Genomic DNA, 27967 nt, shown 5'->3' on the forward strand with positions numbered 1-27967 from the left:
CTTTGGAAGTGAGGCTGAGCCCCCGGATTCTAATGAAGCCCGGTCGCAGCAATTAATTACAATCACGGCAAAGGTCACAGGTTAAAAACTTCCCAGGAGAAAACATGAAAAATCAGGAGCAGAGGAGGCACGTTTTATGCACTGCGCAGGCGCAACGAGTTATCCGGGGCTTTCCAGGAGCGCTGCCCATCACCCCTCACTTCGAGTTTCCATTCGACAGCTGCCATTTGCGGGACAGCGACGTAATCCCGATTGAGAGCAAAACAAAACAAAACGAGATGTCCTGCACAGTGTGGTCCGCAGCTCCCGCGCTGTTACTTCTGCTTCCTCCCCCGGCATTTTTGATTAATGGGAGAACAGGAAAATAGGCTTGCTTTCATGACTTCCGGAGTCGCTGCAGTGCCCTAATTTTTTCTGCTTCTTTCTCTTGTGCCCTTTGGAACCCATCGCTCTACGCATGCGCACAGCCATCTTTCCTCCCCACCCCTCAGGGGCTGGGCCTAAGCCGCGCGACGAGGCGCCTGCGCAGTGCGCCGGGCTGGCTTCCCAAGCTCGCGCTCGCCCTGTTCCCCTCACAGCAGCGGCAGCGGCCGTTACACACACGGCCTGCCAACCTCCCTTCGGCGGGCCGCGAGCGGAGGGGCTCCTCTCTCCCCGGGATGGGCCGGGCCTTGGAATGCGAGGCTGCTGCTGCTGCCGCCGCCGCCGCCGCCCTCATCATCCTGGGTTGTCGTCGGCAAAGCCCTGAAGGGACCGAAGCGACGGTGAGTCTGTGAGGGAGGGGCAGGGAGAAAGAGAGATAAGCAAGCCACGCCCTTGTTCTAAGCCACGCCTATTCGGGTGTCCCCATGTCTCGGTTATCCCAAGCCACGCCCTTTTCGACCCCTCCTTCCTCTTTAGACCACGCCTACCAAGCATGTCACCAGTTCTCTTCCCCCACCCATGTTCCTCTGCCCCACAAACTGTACCTCCCCCCGGGCTTCTCTTGTGGCTGTGTGATGTAGATTTGGTTTATTTATTTGGAATATTTATTTATTTGGCCTGTGCTGCCATCGCTAAAGCGACCCCATGGAGGGGAATGCAATCAAAACTAAAACTGTATCGAACAAATAGTAATTTAAACTTGCAGCCAGCGTGGGCAGAGGAACACCACAACACCCAGCGTCAGTGCTCATTCCCAACAAAGGCCAGGGCAGACAAGGTAAGGTCTTTGGTTGGTGCCAGAAAAACCAATCAAGAGTTCACACTACCAGTATTTCAGAAAAGAAGTTTATTAACGTGGTGCCACCACTGGGAAGGCCCACACCTGTGCTGCCATATAGCACATATAAGCTGGAGCAGCCTTCCCCAAGCTGGCATCCTCCAGATGTTGAGCTTTTAGCTCCCATCCCTTACCATTGACCACACTGATTGGAACTGACAGTGTTGGAGTTCAGCAACATTTAGTAGTCACCATCTTGGGGAAAGTGGTGAGAGGTGGTTTGTGATGAGCTCCTTTGAGAAACAGTGGGGTCAGTGTTGTGTAATGTTAGACTAGGACCTAGGAAATCAGCCATGAAGCTCATTGGGTGACCTTGGGCCACCTCACAGAGTTGTGGGGATTAAATGAGGAGGTGGAGAACCATATACGCCATCTTGAGAGCATTGGAGAAAAGATGTGATAGAAATGCAATAAATATAATAAAATAGATGTTTAAAATAAATACTAAAATAAGTACAGTGGTACCTCCGGTTACAAACTTAATTTGTTCTGGTGGTCCGTTCTTAACCCGAAACCGTTCTTAGCCTAAGGCGCGCTTTCACTAACGGGGCCACCCACTGCCGGCGTGCGACTTCCGCTTGCATCCCAGGGCAAAGTTCACTACCAGGAGCACCTACTTCCGGGTTAACAGAGCTCGTTACCCGAAGTGTTCGTAAGGAGAATGGTACGTAACCCAAGGTTCCACTGTACTTAATTAGTTTGCTTGACTATGCTTATTTACCTACGGTAAATCACACCTTTCTGCCAAGGTACGCTTGGTTCTCTTTACCATTCTTATCCTCACTAACCCTTGAAGTAGGTGAGGCTGAGGTCATGACTGGCACTTGTTGAGCTGTATTTCTGAATAGAAAGTTGAACCTGGGTCTCTCCAGTCCTAAACCAACAGCTCTAACACCTTTTCTCTCTTCCAGCTGGTTAATTGTAAACCCCTCCCAGTCTTATTTGTGCATTTGAAAATGACCTCTACTTGACCACACTTTTCATCGCCATCTGACAACTGATAGCTTGTATTTTACCCCCACCCCTACAAACTATCATGGATAAAATCAGCCGTTACTGCCTTCTACTCTTCAATACTTTGTTACTTTGTGTTTCTCACACTTTTCAACCCTATCCTATCTTTGTAGCCCTATCCTGTACTTGGAGGTATTCCCAATTAATGTGCACGAGATTGCAGTCCTTGGAGAACTGTTCCATCCCACAGCAAAAGCTGTACCATGCTTCATCTAGGGCTCACTGAGCATATGGTTGCCTGAACTACGTTGCCTTAGGGGGGATGCACTTGATTGAATGTTTTCCCCCCCTCTATATATATATATATATATATATATATATTTAAAAATCCATCCACATAGAAAACCAGGAAATCAGGAACCCTGCTGTCTCCCTGACATAATTGCTTTTTTTTTTTTAAGCACAGGATTTGATGGTTTACTTTCAAGTCACCACTTACAGGCTGATGTGGTGTAGGCTAGACACTGGCTTGCCATCTCTATGAGAAATTGGTCCTGGTTTCCCTGTTGATCAGGATTTTCCCATCATGCTGTTATCTTTGTTCTTGTCTCAGCACAGAGGCTTACATTTTTCCTCCTGGCATAAAGGTGAAATCTTCAACCATTAGCATTCATTTTCCAGGACTGCCAGTGACCTAGTCCTGTAAATGAGAATAAGTTTTCTCCTCCTTTTCCAGCCATGGCTTTGTGTTCCTCCATGATTGTAGGACCAAGTTTGAGAGAGAATGTTTTTAATCAACCCAGTGTCTGGGATAATTGGCTTTCTGTTCTGATATGTCTGCTAAAAAAATTTCATTCACCTTGTACAGAAAAACTCACATTGAGAGCCAGATGCTGATGCTTTTGTTGGCTGCTGTCTTTGCAGCAAAGAAATCAAGGAACATTGTCATTGATTTAATTCATTATCCTTGGCTTTAAGAGACACTGCTCATTAGGTTTCTTTATATTGAGTCAGACCAATGGTCCATCTACACCAGCATTCTCTACTGTGGCTAGCATTGGCTTTCAAGAGTCTCTGGTAGAGAGATAATATTTCCATCTCAGCAGTCTTTGGTTCCCCTCACTCCTTTTTTTCCTTTTCTGTGACAAGGGATTGAACTAGGTAGGACAAACTGCCAGGAAACTGCATGTACTCCACCTAACTCCTCAATTGGCTCCCCACCACCATCACTGCTCAATACAACCTCTCTCTTTAAGGTCCTCACATTTCAGATGATTTAAGCAAATTGTAAAACAAGTAAGAACCTGAAACTTTGATAATCGTTTTGGAATAGGCACACACAACTTGTGTTGTTGTTACTTTGATTTCTTACCTGCCCTTTACCATGCGATCCCAGGGCAAGTTACAGCATTATAAAAATACAATATTAAAACAGTTTAAAGCCAATCACAGTCACCAAAGTAGAGAGAGGGTCCCTATTGTACTACAAGAATTTGTAGTCCCTGCTGTATCTCTGTGCAGCTTTTAGGATCATAAGAAACTGCCTTACACTGTGTCATACCATTGGTCCACCTAGCAGGAAGTTCTGTGTTAAAGTGGGTCCACTCCTACCTGCAGAGTCGCTACAAGGAAGTAGTACTAGCAGATTGTCGCTTGGCTCTGTGGTTTTTGGACTACGGGTCCCACAAGGGCCCTTTTTGTCTCGTTGCTATTTTAACATTTGTATAAAACTGTTGGGAGCTGTCATCTGGGAATTTGGAATACTTTTTAAGAAAATTATGGACACCTTTGCCACCCTAGGCTCCTTTGGGAGGAAGGACGGGATATAAATTCAATAAGTAAATAATAGCTCAATATTGTATACAGTGACAGGCAGAAACACACCAGGGTTCCAGCCAGGGGTCTCTCCAGTTCTACCTGGAGATGCCAGGAATTAAACCTGGGACCTTCTGCATGCAAAGCAGGTGTTGCACCACTGAGCAGTGGTATTGTGGTATTGTTACCTATTATTCAAATATGATTCTAGTCCTTTTGGTTGTTGGGAGTCTGAAAACACGATGGCAGTGAAACAAAAACATGGTAGTTTCCCCATGCATATTTGTTGTTACCGTGCAGTGCAGTAGGACACTTTGTTGAAATGTTTTGCCGAAAACCAAATGGTGTAAAGCAGTCGCCCTCTACCTGGTACAATAAGGTTCTTTACATGTATAATTTATTAGAAGAGAATAGCCTTTGGCTTCTTATTTTGCTTACCGAAAACTGACTTGGGTGACATAATTTGTTCTAGAATTTTTAACGTGATGAATGTGAGCATGATGAATTTTTGTGGGGAAGGGAACCTTTGTCAGTAAAGTTCGTTAGCCAGAAATAGGAGTCAGTAGTTTAGTAAGTAGTTGTGATAAGTGCTGTTTCTTGGAGTTTGATGTCAAATACTTTTGTTTCTCTTCTGATTGGACTGACCCTTCAGGGTTTCGGGCAGAGGTTATTTCAAGCACTTGGACCTGAAGTCCTTTTAACTGGAGAAGGCAGTGACTGTACCTGCATGCAAAGTGGGCACTTCATTACTGAAAGCTATGGTCCTTCTCTACTGGATTAAGCAATCCAATAACTGGCATGCAAAAGAATAGGTAGATTTTTGTATGTACTTGAAAAACTCTTCAAAAGAAAGTGGTTGGATGTGTATACAGTTCAATGGAACATCACACTGATTCGTATTAACCTCATAAGCATTGAGAAAACTCCAGAAGACTGCCTTTCAGAACCTGGATTGGGTTTTGTGTGTGTGTGTGTGTGTAACTGTAATGGGGGGGTAGTGTCTGTGGGCTTGCTTGTGTAATCCTAACCAAAGCCAGGGTTCAGTAAATCTCAACTATGTAGGAAGAAGGACTAGTTTCAGATTTGTGTGTCTGTTCCTAACTTGCCATTTGGTGTGTCTGTGTCCAACTCTCAAATTGTGACTGCTCTCAACCAGCCTGTTGCTGAATAAGTGGGTCTGCCCTCCTCACAACCAGAGTGGAGATGGCTGGGCTCTGTGACATCACGGTTTCACACAGTATGGCTGAGACTTGCTGCTGAAGGGGGCTATGGACTTGTGACTGGCCCTCAAGGTTGCACAGGGTCTGCCCGCTTTCCATGATGGGATGACATCATGCAGCACCGTGTGGGTCGGGCAGCGCCTGTGAGGCCTGCAGAATTCCCAAGCCCCTTCACCCTTTCAGCTAGAACAGTTCACCTTACTTACTTGTAAGTAAGTAAAGTCATCTTAAAGGACTGATTATGGATCACACAGTGGGTGGAAGGAGAGGGTGCAAGACACAAGCATAGACAAACTGTGAAGGTCAGAGACTTGGGAGATACAAAAAGTGAAAGGTAGCCTAGCATAATTGAAAATAATTCCCTGTCTTTCCTAACGTACAGCTGGTCGTGTACAAAGGCAGCTTCCAGGGAAAATATCTTACTTCAAGATCATTTTGCGTATCCAATTGCAGAAAATCTACCATTAGCTGGAGTAGAGCAACTGTGACCTTGAGCATGGAATACTTGGACAAAATAATCAAGAGGGGGTTAATTGGGCGCTTATAGGTAGATTGAGTCTCCTGCAGCTGCTGCTTTCCTGCAGAAGGGCTTCCCCTGGGCTACAGACCTGTATAATGAAAGACTGGCTGGCCTTCCTTTTGAGAGAGGAGATGCTGACTCTGTAGTTAGCAGAGCCAGTTTGCTGTGAGATTTTCATTTTTCGTTTTTGAAACCATGCCTTAACTGTGTGTGACAGCTTTGCTTACATTGTCAATGCGGATATTCTCGCTAATATTGTCACTGGTGCCCACATTTAGGGCCCTGTAGATTTTTCTTTTCTGCCAACAGAAATCTTTTTTGGGGAAGGGGGAGCTAATCTGACTGCAGAGACAGAATTTTTCCCAATTGAATTCATGGTCATGAAACCTCAAGCACTGTGTCTGGGGATTTGTTCATACTTGAGATAATAGGTGAAGGTGCCTCTATATATGATGCTGCAGTGTCCATACAGTGGTACCTTGGTTCTCAAACTTTATCTGTTCCGGAAGTCCATTCCAAAACCAAAGTGTTCCAAAACCAAGGCGCGCTTTCCCATAGAAAGTAATGCAAAATTTATTAATCCGTTCCAGACTTATAGAAACAACCCCTAAAATAGCAATTTAACATGAATTTTACTATCTAGCAAGACAATTTATCCATAAAATGAAAGCAATAAACAATGTACTGCAGTCACACAATCAATCAATCAATCAGTAGCTGAACTAGGTTCCACACAGTCACAAAAACAAAACAAAAAAGCCGCAAAAACAGAAATGTGAAATAAATAGCAAAAACAAGACAGACTTCAGCGTAACACTCAAAATGGAAGTGTGGCACTTAAATCGGAAGCGTAACACTCAAAACAGAGCATGTTCGACTTATGAAAAAAGTTCGCAAACCAGAACACTTACTTCCAGGTTTGCAGTGTTTGGGTTCCAAGTTGTTTGAGTACCAAGGTACCACTGTACACTGGTTTACTGTCCCAGGTAGTCTACAATATTCCATTCTATTCCCCACCTACCTGCTTTTTCTGTTCCCTCCGTCCCCAAATCATTAGTCAGCATTCTGTGACCGCTGAGTGTGGCCAGTGCTCAGTGGTTTGTTTAGGGATCCCGCCTGTTTTATTATTGTTTTTAACTTCAGCAAATTCTGATGGTTCCGCAAACTTGCTGATACCTCTCTTGTGAGTGTGCACTGTTTTGGCTGTGCAAGTTCTTTCACCTACCTCTGAACTTCATAAATGGAGGGAATGATATCCCACCTTTCAGTTTGCTAAAATTTCCAAGGCAAGTTACCAGTTAAGGTTAATATAAAAATAAACATAATTAAGACCTTCCCCAAAGCATTGCCTGTATAAATAGCAAAGGGCGGCATAAATAGACAGCAAAATATAGACACACAAAAATCCACTCAGAAATAGTAAAATTAAATCATAATTCAGTAAAAGAAAAAAAGAAAAACAAATGGCAGACAACATCATTATTAACTGGCACCTAAAGCTTCATGATGTTGGTGTCAGGTAAGCATCCCTAGGGAGGGAGTTCAGCCATGGAGGAAGACACAATGCCCAGATATTTGGAGAATGACTTCCGATGAAGTTTATCATGGCTGGACTGGTTCATGTAAGCAGATGGCTTCTTATGTATCCAGGTTCCAAGACTTTACTGACCTTAAAAGTCAACACCAGCATTTTTAAATTGTGCCCAGAATGAAACTACAAGGTACAATCCAAGTCAGTAATTTAGCGACCGTGTTGTGCTCCAAGTAGAAGTTCTCAGATAGTCTTCTACAGCACATAGTGGTGTTTCCCAGTTGTGAAATCTCTTGCTGGAAGAACATGGAGGTGAAAGGATCAGACAGCTGGACAGCAACGTGGAGCAGCTGGGCAGGGCAAATGGTTTGAGTCTGAGATTTCCTGAACAGCTGATGGTAGATAATGCCTATCATTAACATTATCCTCTCGTCAGAAAAATGAAAAGCCCCTCCCCCACCTTTTTTCCTAGAGATTCAGTGTTTATCCAAGGGCAGAGGAGAAAAGCAGCCTTTTTAACCTGATAAGTGAATCAGACGTCAGAATGGAAGTTTTCCTCCACATTCGTGCAGGTTTTTGGCTTCTACAGATGTGTTGTAATTCCATCACAGAAGACACCTCATGCTTTGTTATAACCTTGCTGCTGTGCTTGTAACTAATGAGTGGCTTTATTATGTCTGTGCAGGTTACATCAACTATGACTACATGCATCTTAGAAGCCCAAAGGAACAGCAAGATGTCAGACTAACACTCACACTCCTTGTCAGGTATGTGTTCATTCTGGATTTATTGCCCAGCCTGTCCCCAGAGGCTCAAGGTGGGTTGCAAATAGAAATACAAATGGTTAGATGCCGTTAAGTCCCTAATGGTGAGCCTGTAGCCCAGAATAAGCTTTCTTCAGATTTGTAAAAATAGAGCAATAGACGTAAGTATGATGCCTTGGAACAAGCTACAACAGCTCACCTTAAAATGCCAAAGCAGGGAGGCTCCTCCACTCTTCAAGCAACTTGTGTGTAGCGGCTCAGCAAGCAGAAGTGGCATTTGTCTTTGCTATTTCAAATGCTGTATTTGCCAGACCAAAAAAAAAAAAAAAGGTGAGGGGAGGGCCATAGCTGAGTGGTAAATCGCCAGCTTTGCATGCAGAATGTCCCAGGTTCCGTCTCCAGGTGGGGCTGCGAAAAACTCCCTGTCAGCGTAGACAAGACTGAGCAAGGTGGACCAATGGTCTCACTCAGTATTATGTTCCTATGAACTGGCGGCACCCCTGGATTGGCATAGCAACCTGCCACACATAAATGGCAGATCATTTGTATGTGTTCATTAAGTCTTTGTCTTCAAGGTCTTTGTCTTCAAGATAAACTTTCAGCATGCTTCCATTCAAAGTTTATGCTGTTCCTGGGACGTTACCTTAATAGGCCTTTTTGTACTTGCATCCTGATCGTAGTAAGTTGAGCAATTTATGCAGCTACCCTCCCCCTTTGCAGTTCAACTTGCTTATTTGCTCAACGGGCGTTAGTGACTTAAAGCAGCATGTTGCATAGAGGTGATGTGCTGTAATGCGACTAAGGCTGAAGTCTCTACTTCAAATCTTGCTTCTCCTCCAAGTGTTCCTGGACTACAACTCCCATTGTTTGTGAATACCCTTTGACAAGGGGTGGGGTGGGGTCTGCCTTATCTGGTTCAGAAACACCAAAAGTTCTTACTATGATCAAATTGGATGGTGCAAGTTTAATGTTTGGAAGAGAATCAGTAATGACACAAATTGATAAGCGTGCGCTTTAAACTACATTGAAGCTGGCTTGCTATAGGGAAGGGGACCTAGCATACGCTGGAAAGCGGTGAGGCATCTGCTCAGATATCACAAATCAATGCAGTGCTTTCAGGTTGCTCTCCAACATGGCCCTTAATAGCAGTGAATCAATAGGGATTTCAGTGATGAAAGTGCTTCTAGGGTTTCATGCTATTTCTGGCACTTTTGGGGTTATTCTGCAATCTGGTCATAATACTTTGATTTTCTATATAGATAGTTGGAGGCTCTCTGGGGCCTCCTTTCTGTTCCTGGTGCGATGAGGCAATGTGCAAATAAATGAAGCTCATTATAGTTCCACTCCAGACACCAAGTGCAGTTCAATGAACACCTAGTCCCACAAACAAAAGAAAAACCCTCCATCTGCTGGGAGAGAGCATTATTGCAAAATGAAACCAATAGGGTAGCTAAAAAGTCGGAATGTTATTTAGTATTTAAAGATGCTGAGTTGTATCCAAGTAAAGTAGTTTTAATGGGTCTAACATTGGATATAACCCTCAGTTTTATTTTTTAAGTAAATTATACTGTTTCTCTTTCAAAAATATGCCAAATTTAAAAGGAACAATGTTAATGCATGCACTTGACATTATTGTGAGCATCTATCAAAATTACTATTATTTACAACATTCCATCCATTGTCATGGTGCTTTACTAAGTACAAAGACACGGCACTACCTCTCATTTCACGGAAATCACTTAGAAGATAGCAGCACATTTTGCCCCATTTCTTTCTAGAAGGGCTAGCGACTATCTATCTATTTATTTATGGCTGCATTTATATCACACCTTTATATATAGAAGGGATTTGGTCTCCCAGGTGCTCATTCGACACTGGGGTACATGCCCAGGGTTATTAATTAAAGCTTTTGTTTGTGCCATGGGACCCACAAGCTCTGGGCTGGCAGTTTCTGACAAGGAAGATAGCAGCAGAAGAGGAAAGGAGGAATTGAAAGCATGTGTATTCAGTGGAATAATGTTTCAGCAGCACAATGTTAGATTTGGTGATGTTATGAGAACTATAGGGATGCACCAAAGAAAATGTGGCTTTTCAGGAAGGATTTGAAGAAAGTAAGACAAATGAGCTCAAAGTTGTGTTATTGGAAGAAGTTTCAGTCATTAGACTGGGAGCCAGGAGATGGCATCCTTTATCTCACCAGTTCATATGGGTGATTTTATACCTTTTATTTTATGTCCTCCAACAATCTGAACTCTGCAAGGTGTTCTGTTTCCAAATTATGAATAGTTATGATTCCCTATAACCAAACAGCATAGGCATTTTCCATTTCATGGTTTTCCCACTTAAGATCAACCTTTATTTCTGTAATGTTTTAAACATCTGATCATATACATGTTTATTAATAAGTTCCACTAGGTTCAGTAGGTGTTACTTTCACATAAATGTGCATATTCTACAGGAAGGCAGTCTCACTAAATATCCATGCATATGTGTGCAGAAGGCCAAAGATAAATTTATCTCTTGTCTGTGTTGTGGACTGCAACTCCCTTCAGCACGAGCCAGACGTGATGATGTTTTGCTCTATGGAAGTTGGGAGTCCAAAACATCTGGAGGATTCCACCTCAGCTACCTTTGTGTAAACAGTACTGTGCTAAATGGACCAGTGGGTTGACTCTGCGTAGGACTATAGTTGTAGGTTGTAGAACAACTCAGCTTAGTTGCAACCAATTTGCTTCGCAACAGGAATCAGTGAATATAACACTTGTTCACAAAATATATCAATTTTAAAATGGAGAAACTTGATTTAAAGACAGTGATTTAAATAACTTTACTATTTTTAACTGGTTTTAAATTGACTTGATTTAGATCGTTCTATCCTGGGAATGAGTATAAAAGCCAGTGTGTAAAAATAAGGTGTTCTCATGGAAAGCAGTCTTATTTCATAAGGCTGGAACCTATTTCACCACTTAACCACTTTTGAATGAACAGAATGTGTGGGCAGCAGAAAGAGCATCTGTTCCCAAGATTAAATTGCTAGCTGAAAGTGCAAAGCACAACCCCTTCCAGAGATCTTGCTTCTGCAGTGCGTTGAGTAGCCTCTGCCCTGTTTCTTTTCTTTTCTTTTTTCGCTGAGTCATTGTATAAATTGAGACATACATATTTTTTGCTGTGTGTGTGCTTTAGCTATTGTCTCTGCTTTAGCAACTGTCTCCGCTTGCCAGCACCATATGGGATCAATTGTTTGATCTCCCTGCTATTCCATCTACACAGAAGTATATATTTTTAATTTGTGATATGAACATAACCATTTACGTGATTTCCAAATGTCCAGAACCCCTGGTCATTAGGCATGCTGGATGAGGCTGATGGGAATTAGTAGTGCAGCAGCATATAGAGAGCTGTAAAGTTTCCATCCCTGCTTCACAACAACCCTGAAAGGTACCCAAGTCTGATAGGCCTCAAATTGCAGAGATTAAGAGCAAGAGTGGCTTGCCTTAGGCCATTTAATCTATGGTGGAATGAAAATCACATCGGGTTTCCTGCCTCATTTAATCTCTTTGCCACCTTGCTGTACCAATTGTAGTGTGCTCTCATCATATGGTAACGGTTCTGCCTAAATTACTTATAACTTGTGGTGGCGGGGGGCAGAATCCTTTTTTTGGTCCCTGGGATCAAAAAAATGATGCTAGTTCCCAGGGAAATGTTAATATGAGCCTCAGTTGAATTCAGTAGATCCTGCTTCAGAGTAAACATTAATTAGCTAGTGCAGTTAAGGCCATTTCTTCATACTTTCAAATGAGACTTAGAATTAACTGTTGTAAGTGAGGAATCTGTCCTGGATGTAATATAAACTATTTTTAACTCTGTACAAACGTATAAATGTTCTCACTCAGTGAATTAAAAACCTATCTTGCATAGGCTTCATTTTCTTGTCTTTTGTGAATGTTGTAAAGAGCATTCACGTAATGTTAGGCACATGAGCCAGTTGTACTCCTCCTTTCCTATTTGGGGAATTCCAAATGCCCACAGCTTACAGTCATCTCCCACTTCTTTGAAAATGACTAAGCCTGCTTCTCCTTCCTGTTAAAGGCAGAGATGAGGGAGGGAGAATGTCTACAGCACAGTATCTTCATTGCTCCTCTCCCTGTATGCTGAGGCAGCCAGTGGAGCTGGCACCAGTATTTTTAGCTAATTTGCTGCATGCTCCATTTGAATGTAGTAACATAATCATAAACTTGCTAACTCTAAAGGAAATCCCATGTTATCCATTGGGGCTTACTCCCTAGTAAGTGAGCTGGTGATTGCAGCTGAAGACTCCTTAGTGGGGTTAATGGTTGGGGTAGCAAACATTTAATTTGCTGTTGCCACCAATTTCAGACAGTGGTTGTAGAAGTAAGGTGATTGTGGGGAACGGAGTGCACAACAGTAACAAAATGAGCAAAAATAAGAGCCTGGAAGGGGTGGGGATAATAATGAGGGACAAGGATGCACAGAGAAAAAAGGGGTGACATGGAGTGCAAAGTAATTTGGGGGGTGAGGAAGAGAAAAAATTAGTACCTATGAAGTGGGGGTGCTGAGAAATCTGCAGATAGAGATGTAAAAAGGCAGCAATTTCCATTCATCACAGTTGGCACCATTTCCATTCCACTGCAGTTTAGTTTCCACCATATACAGTGTTATTTGTGTTCTGTCTGCTGTTTAACGTAAGTTAAATAACTACCTCACCCCCCAAATTACTATGGGACGCGGGTGGCGCTGTGGGTAAAACCTCAGCGCCTAGGACTTGCCGATTGCATGGTCGGCGGTTCGAATCCCCGCGGCGGGGTGAGCTACCGTCGTTTGGTCCCAGCTCCTGCCCACCTAGCAGTTCGAAAGCACCCTAAAGTGCAAGTAGATAAATAGGTACCGCTTTCTAGCAGGAAGGTAAACGGCGTTCCGTGTGCTGCTCTGGTGCTGGTTCGCCGGAGCAGCTTCGTCACGCTGGCCACGTGACCCGGAAGTGTCTGCGGACAGCGCTGGCTCCCCGCCTCTTGAGCGAGATGATAATAATAATAATAATAATAATAATAATAATAATAATAATAATTTATTATTTGTACCCCGCCCATCTGGCTGGGTTTCCCCAGCCACTCTGAGCGGCTTCCAACAAAGATGAAAGATACACTAAAATGTCACATATTAAAAACTTCCCTGAACAGGGCTGCCTTCAGATGTCTTCTGAATGTCAGGTAGATGTTTATCGCTTTGACATCTGATGGGAGGGCGTTCCACGGGGCGGGCGCCACTACCGAGAAGGCCCTCTGCCTGGTTCCCTGTAATTTGGCCTCTCGCAGTGAGGGAACCGCCAGAAGGCCCTCGGAGCTGGACCTCAGTGTCCGGGCAGAACGATGGGGGAGGAGACGCTCCTTCAGATATACTGGACCGAGGCCGTTTAGGGCTTTAAAGGTCAGCACCAACACTTTGAATTGTGCTCGGAAACGTACTGGGAGCCAATGTAGGTCTTTCAAGACCGGTGTTATATGGTCTCGGCGGCCGCTCCCAGTCACCAGTCTAGCTGCCGCATTCTGGATTAGTTGTAGTTTCCGGGTCACCTTCAAAGGTAGCCCCATGTAGAGCGCATTGCAGTAGTCCAAGCGGGAGATAACCAGAGCATGTACCACTCTGGCGAGACAGTCTGCAGGCAGATAGGGTCTCAGCTTACGTACCAGATGGAGCTGGTAAACAGCTGCCCTGGATACAGATTTGACCTGTGCCCCCATGGACAGCTGTGAGTCCAAAATGACTCCCAGGCTGCGCACCTGGTCCTTCAGGTGCACAGTTACCCCATTCAGGACCAGGGAATCCTCCACACCTGCCCGCCTCCTGTCCCCCAAAAACAGTACTTCTGTCTTGTCAGGATTCAACCTCAATCTGTTAGCCGCCATCCATCCTCCAACCGCATCCAGACACTCACACAGGACCTTCACCGCCTTCACTGGTTCTGATTTAAAAGAGAGGTACAGCTGGGTATCATCCGCATACTGATGAACACCCAGCCCAAACCTCCTGATGATCTCTCCCAGTGGCTGCATGTAAATGTTGAAAAGCATGGGGGAGAGGACAGAACCCTGAGGCACCCCACAAGTGAGAGCCCAGGGGTCTGAACACTCATCCCCCACCACTACTTTCTGAACACAGCCCAGGATGAAGGAGTGGAACCACTGTATGACAGTGCCCCCAGCTCCCAGCCCCTCAAGACGGTCCAGAAGGATGTTATGGTCGATGGTATCAAACGCCGCTGAGAGATCCAGCAGAACTAGGAAACAGCTCTCACCTTTGTCCCTAGCCCGCCGAAGATCATCAACCAGTGCGACCAAGGCAGTTTCAGTCCCATGATGAGGCCTGAATCCCGACTGGAAGGGATCCAAATGGTCCGCTTCTTCCAGGTGTGCCTGGAGTTGTTCAGCAACCACTCGCTCAGTCACCTTACCCAAGAATGGAAGATTTGAGACTGGGCGATAATTGGCCATCGTGGCCGCATCTAAAGATGGTTTTTTAAGAAACGGTTTAATAACCGCCTCTTTCAGCGGATCTGGGAAGGATCCCTCATGGAGGGAAGCATTCACCACCCCACGAAGCCCATCGCCCAGTCCTTCCCGGCTAGCTTTTATAAGCCAGGATGGGCAAGGATCCAGGAGACAGGTGGTTGGCTTCACTCGTCCAAGCAGCCTGTCCACATCCTCGGAGGTAACAGATTGGAATTGATCCCACACAACTTGACTAGACAGAACTCTAGCACTCTCCCGCCCCGGCCCTGCTCCCACGGTGGAGTCTACTTCTTCCCGAATCTGAGCGATTTTATCTGCAAAAAACTTTGCAAAATCATTGCAGGAGATCATGTGGCCCGTACTGGGCCCCAATGTAGCAGGTGGTTCCGCTAAATTGTGAACCACCTGAAAAAGTCTGCTGCTGCTGTTTTCTGCAGATGCAATAGAGGCGGCGAAGAAAGTCTTCTTCGCCGTCGCTATCGCCACTTGGTAGGCTCGACGTTGAGCTCTAACCTGTGTCCGGTCAGATTCGGAATGAGTTATCCGCCACCGGCGCTCTAGCCGTCTCAACGATTGTTTCATTGCCCTCAGATCCGTGGAAAACCACGGGGCTCTCCGGGCTCCATGCAATCGTAGAGGGCGCTTCGGAGCCAAACAGTCAATAGCCCTGGTTAACTCCACATTCCAGCGGGCCACCAGGGAATCGGCTGAAAGGCCATCAACATGGGATAAAGCATCCCCTACCACTCTCTGGAAACCATTTGGATCCATTAAGTGGCGGGGGCGGACCATCCGAATTGGTCCCACCTCCCTGCAGAGGGGATGGGTCGCAGAGAAGTCCAGTTGCACCAGGAAGTGATCTGACCATGGCACTTCTTTCATTTCGCTTTTACTTAGTGTCAGATCACCAACATCCATAGAGATAAACACCAGGTCCAAGGCATGTCCGCGGCTATGGGTTGGGCCAGACTTATTCAGGGACAGCCCCATGGAGGCCATGCTTTCCACGAAGTCCCGAGCGGCCCCTTGTAAGGTCGTGTCGGCATGGATGTTAAAATCCCCTAGGACAACCAAGCTAGGTGTCTCCAGGAGAACATCCGCCACGACCTGAAGCAGCTCGGGCAGGGAATCCTTGGTGCAGTGGGGAGGTCAGTACACCAAAAGGAATCCTGTACTGCCCCTATTGCCCAACTTCCAGAACATGCACTCGGAAAACTGGGTCTTCCCAATAGGACGCCTGGTGCAAACTAATGACTTCCTAAAAATCACTGCAACCCCCCCTCCCCGCCCACATGACCTGGGTTGCTGTGCGTAAGAGAAACCTGGTGGACAAGCAGCGGCAAGGACAGGCCCATCTGCTTCATCCAACCAAGTCTCTGTTACACATGCCAGGTCAAGTCCTCCATCCATGATCAAGTCATGGGTGGCAGTGGTCTTATGAATCATTGACCTGGCATTGCACAGCAACACTTTCAGGTCATGTGGGTATCCCTTGCTGATTCTAGTATCCATCCGGTCAGGACCAGACCCGGAGGCAGGGATAGTCCTCAGACAACGACTAAACCTGCCTCCTCTGTAATGACATGGTCTGGTCTTAGTGTAACTCCTCCTCCTACCCGTGATCACTGAGATCGGTTGTCCCAGTGCATCCCCCCCTGTGGAACATGCCCCAGCCATTTTGTGGGCTGGGGCCCACTCCCCAGCAGCCCTGACCCCTCCCCTTAAGAACAAAATAACACCTTAAAAGAAATAATAAAACAATACAAACAGAAAACAATAAAAATTACAAAAACATAAAATCAAACAAATTTCCCGGCCCAATAAACATCCATCCCCCCACATACAAAAAATTCAAAAGAAAAATTTTAAAACATTTTAAAAGCACTCTGCACCCCTCCAGCAGTAACAGCAACTGTCCTAGTGAGGCCCATCAGGCCCTGCCCTGGGCCAGGTGGTAAGTGGCAGGAAGGAGCAGGGCCCCCAGACACTCACACAGGAGAGTCCTCCTGGGCAGCAGAGCACAGCAGTCCCTGTGAGGCTTCAGGCCCCGCCCCGGGCCAGATGGTGAGTGGCAGGAAGGAGCAGGGCCCTCAGACACTCACACAGGAGAGTCCTCCTGGGCAGCGGAGCACAGCAGTCCTTATGAGGCTTCAGGCCCCGCCCCAGGCCAGATGGTGAGTGGCAGGAAGGAGCAGGGCCCTCAGACACTCACACAGGAGAGTCCTCCTGGGCAGCAGAGCGCAGCAGTCCCTGTGAGGCTTCAGGCCCCGCCCCGGGCCAGATGGTGAGTGGCAGGAAGGAGCAGGGCCCTCAGACACTCACACAGGAGAGTCCTCCTGGGCAGCAGAGCGCAGCAGTCCATGTGAGGCTTCAGGCCCCGCCCCGGGCCAGATGGTGAGTGGCAGGAAGGAGCAGGGCCCTCAGACACTCACACAGGAGATGAGCGCACAACCCTAGAGTCTGTCAAGACTGGCCCATACGGGCAGGGGTACCTTTACCTTTACCTAAACAACTATTTACTGAAGGTATGTAACTTACATTCATTTCAGTCTAAAGCAAATATTATGGTTTAAAAAGTCATTTGCAGACTCAAAGAAAACAACAGTGATGTCTTTGCTTGATTAATTTATGTTCCTGACCACAGATGAACCTTTAACTGCAGCAATCTCTGCTTCCACTTGCTTTTCTGTTTTTGGCTTAATTCCCTCACCCTACTCATGAGTGATGGAAAAGAGGGATAATGGATGGAGTGCAGAAAGAGAAAAAATGGTGTTCTGTGAAATGCAGAAAATACCACAGGTTTGGGATTAGAATAGATGAGAATACATACAGAGAGCTCTGAAGGAGGGACAGAAACAAAAACTTCAGTTAATTTTTTAAACAAAATGCTTTCCTGCAGTTGACATAAGAATTCAGAGTTCGTAAAAATATATAACTGCCCCTTGAAGTGGTGTGAGGTGTATCTTACTGGGTTGTTCATGTTCTTACAACCACAACAAATCTGTCTGCTAGAGAGAAGTGGGAGATGCAAAATATTCAGGTAACTGGCAGAAGACTTGCACTTTCTCTCACTAAAGTACTGTTCCTTGAACAAAATTGTTATGGCGAGGTAACCTCTACCATCAGACCTGCTTCTGCCCCATGGTAATAGAACCTGACATCTGCTGTCAAAACGCCTTGGTTCATGGCTGCCCTCTTGTTATTTTTCTGCAGGGCCAGTCCAGAAAATCATGCAGTCATCTGGGCACAGGTTCCGCGACGTCGAGCATCACCCGCTGCTTGCCGAAAATGACAGCTATGATTCATCATCGTCGGAATCTGACATGGCCGACCGGGTCTGGTTCATCCGTGACGGCTGTGGGATGGTCTGTGCGGTGATGACTTGGCTTCTCGTTATCTATGCGGATTTTGTAGTGACATTTGTCATGCTGCTGCCTTCCAAAGACTTTTGGTACTCCCTCATCAATGGGGTCCTCTTCAACTGCTTGGCGGTGCTCGCCTTGTCCTCGCACCTGAGAACAATGCTGACTGATCCCGTGAGTAGACATGTTCCTCACAGTTGGGTTTAACCATTTTGTGTGCATGGAACAGTGATACACAGGGAATCTTTTCTGGGCAGAACTTTTGGTACTTGCATAGCACCACAAGCTTGTTTGAGAAGAAACAGAACCTACAGTCAAATAAAAATGCCCCAAACAGGAAACACAACTAGCATTATATACATCGTGCTTGAACAGTCAACACTTCTTACTGTGTGTGAAGCCTTTTCTAGTAATTTATCCTATTGGCATGCACTTGTGAATTGCCTACCACAGGGTTGGGAAATCTTTTTATGCTAAGGACTGTGCTCCTTTAGGGATAATCTCTTCAATAATAATTGAAGAGCAAGAATAGGTCAGCTGCCCCCATTAGCCTTCTCTTTGACACATATCATGCTCAGCCTTGCCTCTAGACTGCTGCATCTGCTTTGTTATCATGTAAGAATTCCCCATCCCTACAGCCTCACCCTCTGCAGTTCTCCCTAGCTACCACACTGAAACTTGGGGCAGTACTCCCTCCAGGCCCTAGTGCCTGCTTGTTTCTTTTAATTGTCCATTACTGTTAAGACCTTTGCTTCAGTAACTGCTATCAGTTTTGTGTTGCTGCCTTTCTCTCTCTTTCATTGAAAGCAGCCTTTAGAATTGAGAGAGGTGATTTGCACATGCACGCACACCCCACAGAACTTTGGGCTGGAAAATAAGAAAACAGTCCAGTTGCGCATAGAATACATATGCACTCCTCTGGCTTGGATCACAGTGAACATTCAGTTGCCAAAGCTTAAACCATCATGAATAGTCGAGTGGGAAATTGTAGTCCAGAAATCAAAGAAATTGCTCCAGTGTCTGCCGCATTATGGTCTTGCTCCCACAAAACCCTTAATACATCTTCCTTCCTACAGACCTTCCTCATGGACATAGTGTGTTTTTCCTTGGTGTATTCCCAAGATTAAATCTTACATGTCTATAATATCACTTGCTAAAGAAATGGAGGAATAGGATCCTTTTTTATCTGCCTAAACTAGGATTGTAAATTAAAATACAAGCAAGTTTTTGTCTGAACATGATACTGCTCAGTTTGGTAGCTTATTGAGAAGGCCCAGTGTCTGAGGAAATACGGCAGTTTCTCTCTAACTTTCTAAAATGTTATTTCTATGTATATAGGCTCCGTACTGAGGACAGTTAGTCCTTACCACCAAAGATCTCCCAGATCCTTGTCCCATCTTGTTACTCTGCCCTCCTGTCCTGCTACATCTCTGCTTGCAACCTTCTTGTTCTGCCACCCTCATCTGCCCAAATGTTTCCAGGTCCTCTAAATTACTCTGCCTTTTCTTCCTTTTTGGTGAGAACTCTCTCAAAAACGTGCTGGTGCCCTGTTTCTTTCTATCCAAATCCCTCCTTGGAGCATACCTTTTGCATGAAACTTGTGGACCTCAGCCCCTCTAGAAGTAACATTAAAGTTGTGTTAAGCTGCATTCATACCCATTCCTATTCCCAGCTGTGCCTTCAGGTTGCCTTTTAGATCACTTTCGAAAACTCCACTGGCACTCTTCAGATATATACCAGTAACTGGGCCTTGTCTTCCTTTCCATCTGTAATGCCTTAGGGGGCTGTTCCGAAAGGAAATGCCACGAAAGAGTACATGGAGAGTTTGCAGTTGAAACCAGGCGAAGTAATCTACAAGTGTCCAAAGTGCTGCAGCATTAAACCGGAACGTGCCCACCATTGCAGGTATGTCCCATTGCTGCTTCTGTACTGTTCTCAGCCTGGAATCCAAGGCCCAAACTATAAGCGATGTTAAAAACGTCTTTGCATATTGCAATTATGCAGGTGGAAGGAAGTTGACCCCTTTCCTCCTTTCCACAGCCCCAATGAAAATCATCCTCCACTGCCACTTTCCCTCCTGGGGAAAATAGTAAGGCAATTTTCCCTGTGACTTCAGCACTTGGGGAAATGAGTTAGCCTCACAGTCTCTGCAGAATACTTCCAATAAGGATTGAAGCTGTGGGGGTTTTTTGTTGTTTTTTTTAAAATCACATAAACAATGGCAGTCTCCGTGTAATGTATAGTTTGACTCTTGCGTGGCTTCTCAGACCTCAGATATGCCTCTTTCAGCACATTTCCCTAAAAGTATTCTTTGCTTTCATGTGTGTTCTATTTGCAGCTTTCTCGGAACAGAGCATTGCTGTGTGACTTCTAAGTTGCTTGCAATTCACTATAGCTTGTGCAAAAGTGACAGACAAGGTCAATTCTTTCAAGATTCCTTTCAGATTCCCTTTTGTCTGAACAAGCTAAGCAGGAGCATGGAGGGTTGTTGTTCTCCACAAGTTACCTGCAGCTGCTTCCCCACTTTGTCCCACCATCTCTTTGTGCCTTGCTCTTCTAAGCATTAAGTTGAATGCTTAAAAGCTTGCTGTGGTAGCAAAGCACTTGAATCTGGCCATTCCTGGAAGATCTGGCAGAGCTCATCTGCACTAAAAATTGCTAGCTATAGATGTGTTTCCTGAAAAATGTGGTGCTTGAGAGCCTTCATTTCAAGGTAAGGGAAGGTGCCAGCACTCCATGTAGAATGAAATGTGGAACTGTGCAATGTTGTTATGTATTGAAGATTATTATAATTAGTAGCATTAGTATTGTTGGTGGGGCACCTTCAAACCTGAGTGCTGCTCAGAGAGCCACCCATCCAGTTGTACCCTCCTCCATTATCCCACCCCAATTTTCCTTTTTTCTTTTCCAGCTAATGCTCAATATTCCAAGACTTCTAAGTATATTCAGTTTTCATTGAACTGTTTTTATTGGGGAGGGAGCAAGGTGTGCCCCCTGAGGTGTGTTTGTGTGTATTTTAATCATGTTTATTCACTCTGACTTGCAGAAAACAAACAATATTAAGTCGCACAATGTTTGAATGTCCTACAGCATCTGTTAATGTAGAGCGGCTGCATTGAACGAGCTGCAGTTTGAAATCATCCTCCATTTGGCCTCCTGTACCATGCATGCCAGCGTCTTAGATTTCCAGAGAGATGGCCTCTTTGCAGTCACCAAGGGCAAAATATCTGTAACACATACCACAGCATAACTTTCAGTGTTTTTTCCCCCTCCTTCCACTAGCATTTGCAAGCGATGCATTCGGAAGATGGATCATCACTGCCCCTGGGTCAATAACTGTGTGGGGGAAAGAAACCAGAGGTTTTTTGTGCTGTTTACTGTGAGTATGGTTATTTATTTATTTATCATTTGTTTGTTTGTTGCCAATATAAAACTGTCCCTGCCCTGGCTATCCTAATTTGGGGGTTGAGTCTTCAAGTTGGAACCTCTACACTCAGAGGCACAGCGTGCTTCTGAATATCAGTTGGTGGGGCAGATGACAAAACCGCAGGAGAGAGCTGTTGACTTCATGGCTTTCTTGTGAGTTTCCTGGATCCGTCTGACTAGTTGTTGTTGGAAAACATTGATGGGCTAGATCACAGATAGTCAGCGTATAGATCCCCAGCCTTCAGTGCCCAGCCTTCATGGCTGTTGGTTTAAGATGGGGGGGCAACTCCCATCTCTTGCGGGGGCGCAGTTAGTGCTAGCACCGTCCATTAAGAGTTTGGGTGTAATCTTTGACACCACCCTTTCCATGGAGGTGCAGATTGCAGCTATAACAAAGGTTGCATTTTTTCATCTCCGCCAAGCTAAGCAGTTGGCTTCTTACCTCTCTTGCTCTGACCTAGCCACTGTGATCCACACAACGGTCACCTCCAGACTTGATTATTGTAACTCGCTTTACATGGGGCTGCCCTTGAGACTGACCCAGAAACTCCAGCGGGTGCAGAGTGCCGTGGTGAGACTCCTTACGGCGTCCTCGCCACAGGATCACATTCACCCGGTGCTATACCAGCTGCACTGGCTCCCGGTGGAGTACAGGATCAGGTTTAAGGTGCTGGTTTTAACCTTTAAAGCCCTATACGGCCTAGGATCCTTGTAGCTACGGGACTGCCTCTCCTGGTATGTCCCACGGAGGACCTTACGGTCTTCAAACAAAAACATCTTGGAAGTCCTGGGGCACAGGGAGGTTAGGCTGGCCTCAAGCAGAGCCAGGGCTTTTTCGGGTTTTTAGAATGCTGTGTTACTTTTATTGTTGTTAGCCGCTCTGAGCCCGGCTTCAGCTGGGGAGGGCGGAATATAAATAATAATCATCATCAACAACAACAACAACAACATCATCATGGGGGTTGCAGTCCAACAACATCTGGGTGGAGGCATGGTGGGAAAGGTTTGCTATCCCTGCTCTAGATTAATGCAGCAAATTACCTGCCCCGCCTCAAAAAAAGAGAATTTTGAAAGCACTGCACAGTGTAGCATGGTCCTCTTACAAGTTGTAAAAGAATTTAAATATTGACTGCCTGCCTAATGGTTGCATGGTTTTCAGAGCTGATTTCCAAATCTTTTTCTCACTTCCAGATGTACATAGCTCTAATTTCAGCTCATGCTCTCATCCTGTGTGGGTTTCAGTTCTTCTCCTGCGTCAGAGGACAGTGGATTGGTAAGCACACACATCAGTTGCTTTTGTAATATGGCGTTTGACTTATTTATTTTTGATATCTCTAAATCACTTTTCTACCAGAGTATCCAAGTGCCATAAAAGAAACTACCATGTAAAAATCAAACAATTGAAAAGTTAACAGCATTATCTAAAAAAAAAAAAAAAAAATCAACAGATTTTTTTTTTTAAAAGCAGATAAACCTCAAGAACCACTAAAACAGTAAAAACAGCAGAACAGTCATTCAAACACCTTGGTTAATAAAGAAAAGCTTTCACTCGCCACATAAGTATTATTTTAAAAAATGCCTCCCAGATTTGTTTGGGGATTGTACAGTGGTACCTCGGAAGTCAAATGGAAACTGGTGACCCATGTAAATCTATGATTGAGAAGCCCTGCAGTATTTGCTAAGGTGGTTTTTGCCATTTCCATCACAAAGATGAAGAGGCATCATCCTTCCTTATTAAGGAAGTCATTGGAGCTTGACAATGGTGGGACACATTCCAATAGACCGTGCCTTTTAACTTTGCTTTTAAAATAATTGCCTTTTTAAATTGTGCATGTGGGCGCAGGTCATGCACACCTAGCTAGCATGGTGAATCAGTGATGAGGGAGGCCTGCGTATATCGTGTTTTATACTTTGCCATATAAATACAACTGGGTATTTAGATCTATACAAATTCCGGTGGCACCTGAGCCTGAAGCACCTGGAAGGCACTTTCCATTTGAGCACACAGTGTCCTACTACCATTTGTGTACAGTGGCAGCTCCATACAGGAACAAACTCCCATTCTACATGTCACTGGTCCCTTGCAGGCCAACAGTCTGGCTACTGATGTGATCCCTCAGCCTGGGCTTTGTGTTGTAGATTGCTCCTAACTTCCTGTTACATTCTCAGATTTGCTAATCCTTTTGAAGTTAACTCTTGTTGGCGTGCTTGTTGCAGTTTGTTTTTTCATTGAAGTTCATCCGCTCTCTTTCAGAATGCAGTGACTTTTCACCACCTGTGACTGTGATCCTGTTGATCTTCTTGTGCCTTGAGGGTTTTCTGTTTCTGACGTTTACCGCAGTAATGTTCGGCACCCAGATCCACTCGATATGCAATGATGAAACGGTCAGAATTGAGGGTTTTTCTTGGGGTCTGGTTTCAGGACTGGATAGGGATTTGAACCTGCTTCTCCTATGCTCCTATGCCCCTTTCCATATCGTCTGTTGAGACAGGTGTTCAGTCTTGGCCAGAGTTTGGCGTGCTTTCCAAATTTCTTAACATCAATTTTTATCATATTTACTTGCAGGAGATTGAAAGACTGAAGAGTGAGAAGCCTACATGGGAACGGAGGTTGCGCTGGGAAGGAATGAAATCTGTCTTTGGGGGCCAGCCTTCTCTGCTATGGATAAATCCGTTTGCTGGATTTCGAATCAGACGGCTTATGCTAAGAGCCAAGAAAGGAGGTCCTGAGTTTTCTGTTTGAGTCTGTCTAATCATGCTGGAACTCACAAAAAGTAGTATATTGTATTTATTGGGCACCAGGAAAAAAGAAAAAAGCTGCCCACAAGTAACCTGTGACCAATGAAGATTTGACACACATGAAACATTTTGCTTGTAGCAAGCAGAATTTTATACATTTATAGTCACAGACATCTCATTAACTCTCAGAAGTGTCAACTGGATACTACCACACATGGCTTTCAAGCAAGATGACAAAACAATCAGAAACAACCAAGAAAGGTGGACAGTCACACTATGAAGCCAAAATATTGTCTTTACTACTGTAACTTATTATTTTAGAGGACTAATTATGCATTTATTTTTGTCAAACCCCTTTTATTTGATATGTGTCTTTTTTTTTTTTAAGGAGTTGACCTCTGCTGTTTTTATATGACTTTGTGGCAAGGCACAGTTGTCAATCATGTTATTATACAAGTACAAATGCTGGAAATCACGAGCCAAAAGAAACCATTTTTGACCTGATAGTTTTTAGGCAATGCTCAGCTCCATTATGTAACTTTTCTGTTTGTCCCCAAAGACCCCCTCAGCTGTACTTCTGCATGTGGGTATCTGAACAGGTCTGTAATCCATTACCTTGTAGCCAAAACATACAAGGCCAGTCAGTGTCCAAAATTTCCATAGGCTCAGAAAAGTATTCCTTTTTTGGGATTCAGTTTTAAGTGGTAAGTGTGCAGAAATCATATTGCAGGGTTTTGTTCTACCCTGAGGTATTTACACCAATTTCCTGTTCATTACAATTTCTAAGGGAACTCATCATTAGGTGTATTGAAGGATTACATTTTGTCCTTTCAAAAAGGGGGGCGGGAGTGGAACCATGGATATAAACTTCTGGTGGCATGAAAAAATGCATATTGGAAGTCTCTTAATTGAACCAACAGCTTCAATTGCTTCTTGCATTTCATTATATAAATTTGTCAGAATGCAAGCCAGGCCTCTCAAAAGCTATGGGTAAGACCTAGTGAACTTGCACATAGGGGGTGGGAAGATGTAAGCTGCAATAGATCTGAAGAACAGGCATGTCTTTAAACATGCTGGCCTGCAGCCAGATTCTAAACATGCTCTGTGAAAGTCAGACTTGCTGGTTCCAGATGGCCTTAATTGCTGAGTTCACTAATGCACCATTGTGCATGCACCGCTGCCACATAACACCAGTTTTCATGTTCATTGCAGTGGGAGAGGCGCCTCCTGATTCCGCAAAGGGATTCTTGTAGTGGCATTGTCCTGTTAAAGCTATTGGCACTACTCTTGAGAGAGTGCTGAGTACTCGTCAGCACTCCTACACAAATATGGGGCTCTCATGATGAATCTTGAATGCGTTTGGGAATGTTGCCAATTGTTCAGATAGTCTCCTTGCAGCCATGCCAACCGTATGACTCATAGCTACACTTGCTTACCATTGTCGGCAAAGGAGATGGGCAGATTTCTTCAGAAACAAGTGCAGTACTTGATTGTGACGATTCCATGTAATGATTTTATTTTTTTTAAATCCTTGGCAGCAAAAGGAAATACAGCATGCTACCATATTCCAAACAAAACCACTTCTGAACTCGAGAAATCAGTGGTATCCAACCAGCTTTTACCATCCCTTGTAGAGTGAAACCACTACATGGTCTGAATGTGCTGTTACATCTGCAAGTAATGAAACATTGTCTGAAGGGAGTGATATGTGTGCTCAGCAACAGAAGCTGATCCTCCCCCCCCCCCTTTCTTTTAATGCCATTTAAACAGGAGACTTCACATCTTGAGCATGCATGTATAGAAAGGAGAAATGTTTTTTGAGGGGGCGGGGTAAGCCTTTCTAAATTGAAACCTGCCTTTAAACATATCGAGGCTGAGCTTTCGCTTAGCCATTGGTATCGCAGTACCAGCATGCTCAAGAATCTGGAGGCTGGCACACCCCACAGATGACAGAGTATGCATGTGCCTGGGAAGCTGGGACTTTGCTGATATCACCCCAGCACTTCCCACTGCTGAAAAGAAGTGGCTTAGAGAGTGATTGCGACTTCTGTTATTACAAAAGCAAGCAAACAGCAAGCAAACTTCTGTCTCATGCAGAATTCCCTCTTCTGAATGACTTGTAGGCTATAAGTTTAGTGTGAGTTTTCCAGTAGGATCTTTAATTCCTAGAGGTTCACTCGCCTATTTCTCTATGTCTCTGTGCAGCATCTTAACTATAATGACCTGAATTGTATTTTATAGCAGGATGGCAATGATGCACAAGCGTGTGTTCCCATGAAGGGGGCTTCCTGCATGGCCATTTTGGTCCTTGGCATCAAATGAAAACTGTGTGATCTGGAGGAATGAGAGTACGGGAGGAGAAACAAGAGATACAACGGAAGGGTCTGTTTCATACTGCATACCAGTTCACTGACCCTCCTAATATAGGTGATGAATTTGTTACAGGCTCCCCCTCTTCATACACACATAGTGTAAGCTGTGGGGCAAGCACACTGTACATACATCCATGTAAACAATTCTCCCTTGGAGGAGGGGAATTGGGCCTCCATCAGGAGAGGCTTCTTACAAAATCACAGTATTTATATGGTGATGAAGGGGTCCTATTTGCTCTCCCACCATGCAGGGCATAAACTGGAACCATGGTGATGTGTGCACTACCTGCCGTACAGAAAAATGGGCTCATTTCAAGCGGGTGGTGACTTGTAGCGAAGCCAGGCGCACACAGCTGGTGAACTAAGCAACCTGTAAGAATCCAAAAATGCTCAGACAATGCCTCAAGGGATCTTTGCAGTCCATTCTCGGCCCATGAACAAAAGCCTGCAGTTTGTTCTTATGTACATATTCACAGTTCCGTCAAGTCTGTGCACGTATTACTAGGGAAGCAGAACTTGCAAGCAGATAAATAACATTAGATTCGGATTACCAAAGCAAGGGGTAAAAATGCAGCAAGCCCAGGAAGATCTTGCCCATTTCCATTTTGTACCTTCACCTAGTTTGAGAATTGGTTATATCTGCTTTAACACAAGACTTCATAGATACACTTTGATGGACTGTATACTGCTGGAACTCAGCAAATCCCTTTTAAAGCAGCTGAACCTGTGTGTGACTTAGCAAGTGTGTGTGCGTGTGTGTATGAAAATGGAGTTTCTTGGCTTTTCGAATCCTTGTTCTGTTGTAATTTTTTTAATGTAAAATAAAGTAACTAATTGAGGGCTTTGTGTTGGATATTTAATTTCATTTTTATATATTGACAGCAGAGCTCATGTTTTGTGTGCATAGAAGTCTGGGCATCCTTTTTGAATTTGGGAAGAATACCTAAAGAATTTCAGGAACTCTGAAACCAAACAGAGGAGGCAATAGAGGGACTGATGACCTAATGTCTTTTTCCCCCTATGCATTTGTCTTTTAAGAACTTCCTTACCTTCAAGGACTATGTCCTCCTGACATTTTTTTCAGCTGTTCAAAGAGAGGAAACAACTGTTAACATATGCTTTGGTTAAGCCTGGTATCTGGTCGTATTAGGACTATAGGAAGCTACCTTACACTGAGCCAGAGCATTGGTCCATCTAGCTCACAGACTGGCTGGGAAAAACTTTCCAGTTTTTCAGTTGTGGGTCTCTCCCTGCCCTACATGGAGATGCCAGAGATTGAACATGGGACCTTCTGGGTGCAAAGTAGTACTCGACCCATCTCCTGTTTGTAGAAATACATTACATCTCTACATAGTGAGGAAAGCTAGGTTTCCTGTGTGCTCACTCAATTTCCTGCCTTAATTTCTTCACTCTTAAGTGTTGGCTATTTGTAGACTAGACTTGGACCAGATAGCTCTGCAACAGAGGACTCCTTCA

General features: G+C 44.7%; 1 protein-coding gene across 3 annotated transcripts; it reads left to right on the forward strand.

Annotated features, from left to right (window-relative positions):
- The first annotated feature begins 496 nt into the window (after positions 1-496).
- ZDHHC7 (zinc finger DHHC-type palmitoyltransferase 7) lies at positions 497-27330 on the forward strand. Of its 3 annotated transcripts, none has more exons than XM_053400081.1 (8): positions 497-764; positions 7987-8068; positions 17806-18128; positions 19735-19859; positions 21237-21333; positions 22572-22653; positions 23635-23765; positions 23947-27330. In XM_053400081.1, the coding sequence occupies exons 3-8, from the start codon at positions 17823-17825 to the stop codon at positions 24121-24123; spliced, it is 918 nt and encodes a 305-aa protein (XP_053256056.1). In that variant the 5' UTR covers positions 497-764; positions 7987-8068; positions 17806-17822; the 3' UTR covers positions 24124-27330. The 3 variants fall into 3 exon arrangements, with proteins under 3 accessions (XP_053256056.1, XP_053256058.1, XP_053256057.1); XM_053400083.1 differs by lacking the exon at positions 497-764 and adding an exon at positions 5289-5462; XM_053400082.1 differs by lacking the exon at positions 497-764 and adding an exon at positions 5289-5458.
- Positions 27331-27967: the final 637 nt, after the last annotated feature.

This window comes from Podarcis raffonei, chromosome 8 (assembly GCF_027172205.1).
Source record: "Podarcis raffonei isolate rPodRaf1 chromosome 8, rPodRaf1.pri, whole genome shotgun sequence".
Classification (NCBI taxonomy): Eukaryota; Metazoa; Chordata; class Lepidosauria; order Squamata; family Lacertidae; genus Podarcis; species Podarcis raffonei.

Bases quoted from the DNA above. Each gene is read 5' to 3' on its own strand.
- ZDHHC7 (XM_053400081.1), top strand. From the start codon at position 17,823: ATGCAGTCATCTGGGCACAGGTTCCGCGACGTCGAGCATCACCCGCTG. The intron at 21,334-22,571 runs GTGAGTATGGTT...TCTCACTTCCAG, and splicing joins GGTTTTTTGTGCTGTTTACT to ATGTACATAGCTCTAATTTC. The intron at 23,766-23,946 runs GTCAGAATTGAG...ATTTACTTGCAG, and splicing joins CGATATGCAATGATGAAACG to GAGATTGAAAGACTGAAGAG.